General features: G+C 38.3%; 1 protein-coding gene across 10 annotated transcripts in view; it reads right to left on the bottom strand.

The window, feature by feature from the left end:
- Positions 1 to 733: 733 nt before the first annotated feature.
- The window catches only part of dysf (dysferlin, limb girdle muscular dystrophy 2B (autosomal recessive)), an 84,720-nt gene continuing 77,648 nt past the window's right edge, over positions 734 to 7,805 (bottom strand). For all 10 annotated transcript variants that reach the window (XM_081359317.1, XM_081359322.1, XM_081359314.1 and 7 more), the window contains 8 exons: positions 7,668 to 7,756; positions 7,484 to 7,579; positions 7,058 to 7,199; positions 5,508 to 5,607; positions 4,503 to 4,675; positions 3,447 to 3,556; positions 3,137 to 3,284; positions 734 to 2,483 (listed from right to left, as the gene is read on the bottom strand). In XM_081359317.1, coding sequence (XP_081215443.1) covers positions 2,430 to 2,483; positions 3,137 to 3,284; positions 3,447 to 3,556; positions 4,503 to 4,675; positions 5,508 to 5,607; positions 7,058 to 7,199; positions 7,484 to 7,579; positions 7,668 to 7,756 — 912 coding nt within the window. In that variant the 3' untranslated portion in view covers positions 734 to 2,429. The remainder of the gene's footprint in view (positions 2,484 to 3,136; positions 3,285 to 3,446; positions 3,557 to 4,502; positions 4,676 to 5,507; positions 5,608 to 7,057; positions 7,200 to 7,483; positions 7,580 to 7,667; positions 7,757 to 7,805) is intronic.

The raw sequence follows: 7,805 nt of genomic DNA, 5'->3' as shown, positions 1-7,805 counted from the left end.
TTAATTTCGTTAAAAACATCATAATGACTACAAACTTTTGAATGGTTGTGTAAATATATTATATATTCATGTAGATACAAATATTTTCACACATATACACATGAACTTGTCTCTCTGGTCCCATTCAGATGGAGCATTACGCAGAGCTACAGTGAGGATGTGGTGTCAAATCTACCACTCTGTTAAAACTTGCACTGGATACTATCATATGGCCATTTCTCTATATGGTGTAATCTGGTTACAATGAGTGAAAGAGTATGAGAGCGACACAGTGCCCCTTCAAACCAGTGTACTCACCAGATTTACAATGTTATAACATTTATAATTTCCTCCCTGCACTGTTATGAGTTAACAAAACACATGTAAGAGCACCCTACAAGAAAAGCGAACTCGGAACACTGTATTATTGTTTTAAAAAATGTGCTGCTTAATTTTTTTAATCACTCACTTTACAGAACAGCTGGTAGAAATGCAAGAGTAAGTTGCCGTTGGCTCCATGAATCCCTGGCTAGGCACTGGACTGCTTCTAATTTGCTCTCAAGTCAAACACCCTGACCAGTCTGTTGTGGTTTGGCTTTAAAAGGTTAAATCTGCACATAAGGTGGTCCGAGAATCTGGTGGGGGGGGGGGGGGGGGGGGGGAATCGAATCAAAGCAACACGGTTCTTTAGAATAGACTTCAGTTACATTGGACTCAAAATGGCTCAATCAGAAAAGATCAAAAATATACAGAATAGAATATATATAGGTATATATTTGACCATAGAGTGCTCATGAGGAGATACAAATACAGTCAATTTAACACAGTGAATTCATGATAGCAGAAGCTTTAAGGCAATTAGACGACATGCATCATTACAGTAAAACGGCAAAATATCATTCTTAAGTTCAATAACAGAAATATCCATCTTGATTGTCAAATTAAGAGACTTGTCGTGAAACTTGTATATGAATGACAACTTTTCATAGATGCTCAGCATTACCAGAGAGGATTTGTGTTTGCATAAATCCAGTTATTCAACTATATTCTGTACAGTATTTGGCAAGAGTGTTTTTGCTTAAATGCAAGGGTTTTTGGTTCATCTGATTCATTTTACTTTCATAAATCAGTAATATTTTAGATCCATGCACAGATGTGCAGAAAATAAAATAAATTGTAATCACTCTTTTTGTAATTTCTGTGACGGATAGGAATGCATTCTCTTTACTGTCAAATCAGTGACGTTTATGGAAACATCAAATCCTTTCTTCTTTACATTTACCCTACTTTTTTTAAGAATAAAATGTAAGCATTTCTGGAAATCGTAACAGATTATGTCGGATTAACGCATATCTCTTGACATTTCCTGTTCATAGAAAAGATAGTATGATTCTTGCCACCAGATAAATGTAATGTGAGAACAAACAAAGTTGACAACAGATGCCCCTTGTGGAACAGAGTTTTGAGAATCCAGTTTCACTAACTATCCGTGACTTCACTAAACTAAGTAGAAGAAGAGCTCATGACCTGGTCATGGAGAGAAAACAAACAATTTGTGTATTTTGTCATGTAACAGCTTGTTCACAGGCATGTTTAGAAGTCTGGCAACTTCTTCCAGATGCGCCTGTTCATTTTCATACTATGCAAACAGGCACAAAGGCACCGGGGCGCGAGTGTAACATTTACACAAATAAACAAGTCTTTTTCCTCTTGTTCTCGTTCGCAGCCCACATTCCACACACGTACATACATTCACACACATGATGCGAACCCACAGTTGACCTTGAATCCATTTAGTAGGGATTTCGCTAAAAGAAAATAACAGAGTTTGATAGTAATCAGAGAGGTGGGCTTGCTGACAGCGGGGGCTCAGCTAATAACCAGCCTGTCTTGGACCTTACAGCCTAACTGTACAAATCAGGGTTGAACCTAAAGGAAGGAAAGGAGAGGAGAGGATCGAATTGATGGGAGGTGGTGCGACGCGGCTCTGTCTCCCTCTCTCTCTGCGTGAAGGAAGAAGAAAGAAGCATCTGGCTGTGAAGAAAGAACCCTGTTTTACAGGAGACATGAAAAAGGATTAAACAGGCAGGGAGATGAAAGTGTAAGTGGGAGTTAAAGAGAATACTGAGAGAGTTCAGGACTAGGTCAGAGAGCTTGATGTGTAATACATGTACAAACACACACAGACGTTATGCAACTTTCATGCATATAGGACTAGAACAGGCTAACGAACACATGAAGGCACACACACACACACACACACACACACACACACACACACACACACACACACACACAAGACTTCAAATAATCTCAGCCCGTCTTCAGCTTGCACATGTGCACGAGAAAGGCAAATCTCTCCAGTAGGATGGAGGAGTTGTGGATTTTGATGGATTTTTGGTGAGGTGGTTTTGAACATGGGGGTCTATGTCCTCTTTCCCACAACAGTCTCACGGTGTTCCCTTTCCACTGAAGGGTCCAACCATCTTCATAGCAGCATAGTTCTGTAAAAAATTATAATATATTTTAAAATACTAAATTCTAACATGGGTATATTTACATTTATGCATTTCTTTAATGTTATACAGAATTAAATGAAATCTCTTAATATAATATACACTACAATTTGAAAGTTTCAGAGTGGTTTTTTTTTTTTTTATGTTTTGAAAGAGGTATCTTGTGCTCACCAAGGCTGCATTTATTTGATCAAACATTCAGTGAAATTACTCCAGTCTTCAGTTTTGCATGATCTTTCTAATATGGTGCTCAAGTACATAGCATTTCATTATCAGTTTCGAAACAGTTGTGCTGCTTAATTCTTTTGTGCAAACCGATTAATTAAATAGGTCAAAAGAGCAGTGTTTTTTTTTTAATAGAAATCTTTTGTTACATTATAAATTGATTTACTGTCACATTTGATCAGTGTAATGCACCTTGTTGAATAAATGTATTAATTTAATAAATTAAATTAATTCATTTAAAGTTACACAGAACTATATGAAATGTCTTCAATATGCATGACTCTGTGTGTATGAGTGTGTCTGCAATACTGAATAACACATGCCACACTCCTGAACTACAATCAGAGACACACATCTCTGATCAAACATTTCATGATCACAGAAACCCCCATTTTCACAATTACTCAGATACTTACAGGGAAGGCGTAGAGAAAGACTCCAAGGAAGAGAATAATGAAAAAGAGTATAAAGAAGCCCAGAATAAGCCACTTAAACCTCCTCCACACAATGAACCTAAATGTCTTATATGGGGACGAGAACCAAAAGAATGAGGTCTCAGGACGCCTGGAGAGAGAAACAGACACTATATTAGCAACCTTATATTCAATTCTATAATTCCCACATTGAGATGAGGACCAATAAAAAGGCTGTTAATGCTGAAAGCTGTTTTTTCTTCTTCTTGTTATTTGGTAAGAGGAATGACTGTGATGGGTGTGCTTGACTTACTGTGGCTCTTCTAGATGAGGATTCATGTTGGGCTCATCTCTACCGTGTCCGGCAGGCCTCTCATCCTGCTCCTGCTCCGAGACGATTTCCAGTGACATTTCCAACTTTCCCTGAATGACAGACAGAGAGAGAGAGAGAGAGAGAGATAGAGAGAGAGAGAGAGAGAGAGAACTGGTAACTGGTAATATGTAATAATAGTATATCAAAATATTTAACCAAAATAAAAATCGACTAAGCTAAGCAAACTATAAATGTGTATTACGCTATAAATAAAAAACATATAATAGTGTCCATAAGTGATGTCCGGCCTAGGAAAATTGCCATCTTCACCCTTTATTCAAAAGTTATTAAAAATGAGTTAAAGGTTTTGTAAGCATACGGCATAGTTGTGTTTGGAGTCAAATGTTATTTATGATAACGCACTGAAACATTCCAAATTGTATGGATATTATCTTTGTTCAGGATGTCATACAAAATGATGAACACATGAAATTGAGCGTTGTAGTCAGAGTATGCTTTTCCTGTGAACTTTTTTTTTTTTTTTTTTGCTTAGTAAAATAAAACCTGTAACTGTAGTTTGTCTTTGTTTGCCAAATAATTTTGTCACACAGATTTAGGGTTACATTCTTATATATATATATATATATATATATATATATATATATATATATATATATATATATATATATATATATATATATATTAATATTTATATATTAAATATTAAATATTTTCTTAATATGTTGATGGATTAATTGAACTTCAATAAAATTAATTAGTTCATTAAAAACAAATATCCCTTCCGGATATCACCTTTAACCTCTATTGTATTTACAAGAAAATTACTTTAGTATTTATACTTTTAATCAGTGCATTACAGTCTGATTTAATTATTCTTCCAGGTGTAGTGTATGTTGTATTGTCTCACAAATACAACAACTGCATAAATAGATATGAGAGGGTTGAATTGATATGATACCAGTCATTTTCTTTTTGGTATGTGACATATAAAATTTCTCAACACAATAATAACCCTAGTTTATGTGTAACTCTTACAGCAAGTATCTTCTCGTTTTCTTTGTCACACACGCAAGGCCACCAGCCTTTCATTGTCTTCTGCTCAAACAAAGACACCAGCTTGTCCTGGGACTGAGAGAGCATCTCAAGGCCACACTTCTCCGGAGACTTTGCTGGACTCAGCATATGGTTCAGGTCCATCTCCAAAGAGCCTTAGAAAGAGAGAGAGAAGAAATTAAGCACCACAATCCTAAAGTTCAATGATACACTACAGCAGCTGACTTCACCTAAGACTGCACAATAAATATAAGAAAAGAGAATGTCTGTGAATTTAACACGAGGAAAATATGAAAATGTATGTTATCTATGTAAAAGAACAGAACAGAACAGAAGCAAAAGTTAGCAAGCATTTCAAATAATATCAGTCAGAAAAAGTGTTTGTCCTTCAGACTTTGCTGCTGGCAGTCTGACTGTAATTTTCTTTGAGGTTTTCACATTGTGGTTAGATGCTAATTATTTTACAAATGTACATAGATCAGTGTATTTTATAGAGGTTTCTAAAGAGTCAGGTCATAACTTATTTCTCTTCTAGTTGTGCTGACATGTTGGAAATTAGGTTCAGCTGATAATAATAACATTAGCAGCAAAGATGTTATAGAGGACTCGTGTGGTCTGAATGATGTATTTGCGTTAAGGTTGTTAAGTGCATTTATGCTGACGGTCACGCTTCACAGTAATGTGGTGGGTAACCTCTCACAGGTTAAGGAGGTTCAGGTTTTGGTAACCATCTCCCTATGCACTCATGTCCATATACTCAGGCGTATAGGTTAATGACAATAAACCACACACAGGGTCCTATCAGTGTGGTCCAGTCCCACAAAAAGTTTTTCATCTGTCATGTCAAGGCTGAAAAATATGCTTGAATAACAGCTTTGTGGTGCTGTACAAGGTTAACACGACTGAATTTGCTGACGGTGGCAAAGCTGAGGGAGGGAGTTGAGGAGTGATCTGGCACAAGGGACGACTATAAGGTTTTGCTCTTACCAAGGAAATCGTCAAAGGAGAACTTGTCATTGTCCCAGATCTGGATAGTAAGTTTAGGAGGAAGTTTTGTTTCAACTTTATCCAGACTCCAAAAATGCTCCTGCAGAAAAAGAAACATGGTGAGATTCACAGAAGTACAATCAGAACTACTTGCTAATTTATCATTCAACTGGTGTAAGTGTAACCGTTCATTTCATTGTGTATTACTGTAACCATGACAAGTGTAAATTATTTTCTGTTGTAATCGACATTATGTAGCAAATGCTGTCTAGAAGCCTAACTTGTATTGAACCTGAAACGTTCCTTTAAGCAACCTGCACTAGAGACCAATATTAACATTTTGGCTGATAACGTTGAGCCAATAATTGTTTTCATGTTAATATATAAATTATTATCCTGATTATATATATACAGGGTTTGAAATGAACTTTTTCACTCACCGGTGAAATTGCAAGATATGAACTAAAAAGTGTATATCTCTTAATTCTGACTTTATAACAAGTGCCTCACTTGTGAGATAAGACCCAACAACCTTTAGTTACCAGCCCTAGAAATGAGCTACACCACCTCTAGGAGAAACAGAGAAGCAGAAATAAACTGACAGACCAAGACTGATAAAGACAGAGCGAGGAAATGATGGCGTGAATATGCGAAGCAGAATTAGAGAGAGGGTGAGAGACAGAGAGAGAGTGAGAGCCACCGGGAGCGACAGAAACGTCCCAGTCAGAAAACAGTGTTAGCGACTCCCGCTACAGCCCTGATTCTGCACCCCACCGCCAGACAGGATTCCATCTGCGTGACAGCATTCCTACTGTACTGTACCCGTGATGGATGTGTGGACAAACACATGGTGGATAATGAACTCCCGCTTCACAGAGCTGAACTGCTGCCGTTCATCGGTAAATAGGCCCCGTCGGTTTGCACATCCTGCCTGACAACCGCATACAACTCCATCAAAACAAACACTGCAAATAAGGAATCACTTCCAATTATCACTGAGAGCCGTGTTTCATGCAAGAGAATCCGTTTCACCATGTATCGGTTCTATTGTGTGTTGCTTCCAACAAAGCTGAGCCAAAGCGGATCTATCGTTTGACAGCTGTTGCGGGCCACCCTCAGTTTAATGGGTGGAACCGCTATCTTCAATCTTACTATAACTGATCTCTTGCCTGCCAAAACCTCACTTTAAGTGCCTTGTCCATCACAGCTGTTTTCCCTGAGCTGGCTTGGCTGAAGTCTGGACTGTCTTGCTGTTACAAGATGTTCATGTACCACGTTTGGTAAGTGGAAGCGTGCCAGATGCAGCCAGCAACATATCTGGGTTTGAAACATTGCATTAAACACCTGCCAACTGCAGTGATATCCTTCAAAATGTGGGCGTTAGACAAAACCTCTGCAAATCACGCAGGGTGACCTACGGATCACCTATTCAGATTCAATCAAGGCAGAAGATTTTGGGATATGAATGCTGACAGGGTTTGAGTTTCCCTTTCAGTTCTTTCTCACTTGTTCTTTGTTTCCACTAAGCCTAAGCCTAGATCACACCTCACCTTCTTATCAATGGTGCAGAGCTGTTCTGCAGGTAAATAGTGGAAGGGGTAGAGGAACCGCCAATTAAAGTTGCCTTCACCTCCCAGCGACCGATAGTGAACGTCTGTTTTCTGCTTGTTCACTTCGTGGCCGTGCATCCAGCTAGGATTGAAAAAAGAACAATTCGCAATTACCCGACACATCATTTCCAACACATTAGAATACAATGCAGCTTAGCTGTAATTGACCTACAGCTAGGGTCTATGGTTGCCTTGCAACTGTGTGTTTGTAGCTACTGATCGATAATTTTTGCATGCCGTTGTTACTATTGGTCACAGTGGCAACAGACAAGCAACAGGCCCATGACATGGGAAACAATAACAACTTAATCTAACCAGAGCTCATATACACAAACCCAACAACCTATTTATGACACCCAGATGTACCCTTTCACATAAATGTCACTCATCTTCTCCCCAGAAACACTGACATCATCCAAGATAACATCTCTTGTGTTCCATATAATACAGCGCAGGAAGAACCTATGGGAGCAGAAAACATTGACATGTTATGCTTCTGGATGCGTTTCGAGACAAAATGATAGATATTAAACAAAAGCGATGCGTTTACTTTTTAGCTTTGCGTGGTGTGATGTTAAATGGAGGTCCTGGTGGACCTAAAGATTTAGGGAACAGGTCCACCCACATCTGTAACCGCCCCTGTGTGTTGGAAAATAAAACAACTCCTTGAAGACTGACAGGGCAACTC

This window comes from Scardinius erythrophthalmus, assembly GCF_964197995.2.
Source record: "Scardinius erythrophthalmus genome assembly, chromosome: 2".
Classification (NCBI taxonomy): domain Eukaryota; kingdom Metazoa; phylum Chordata; class Actinopteri; order Cypriniformes; family Leuciscidae; genus Scardinius; species Scardinius erythrophthalmus.
The sequence above is the reverse complement of the archived record's forward strand: the minus strand, read 5'-3'. Positions and strand labels throughout refer to the sequence as shown.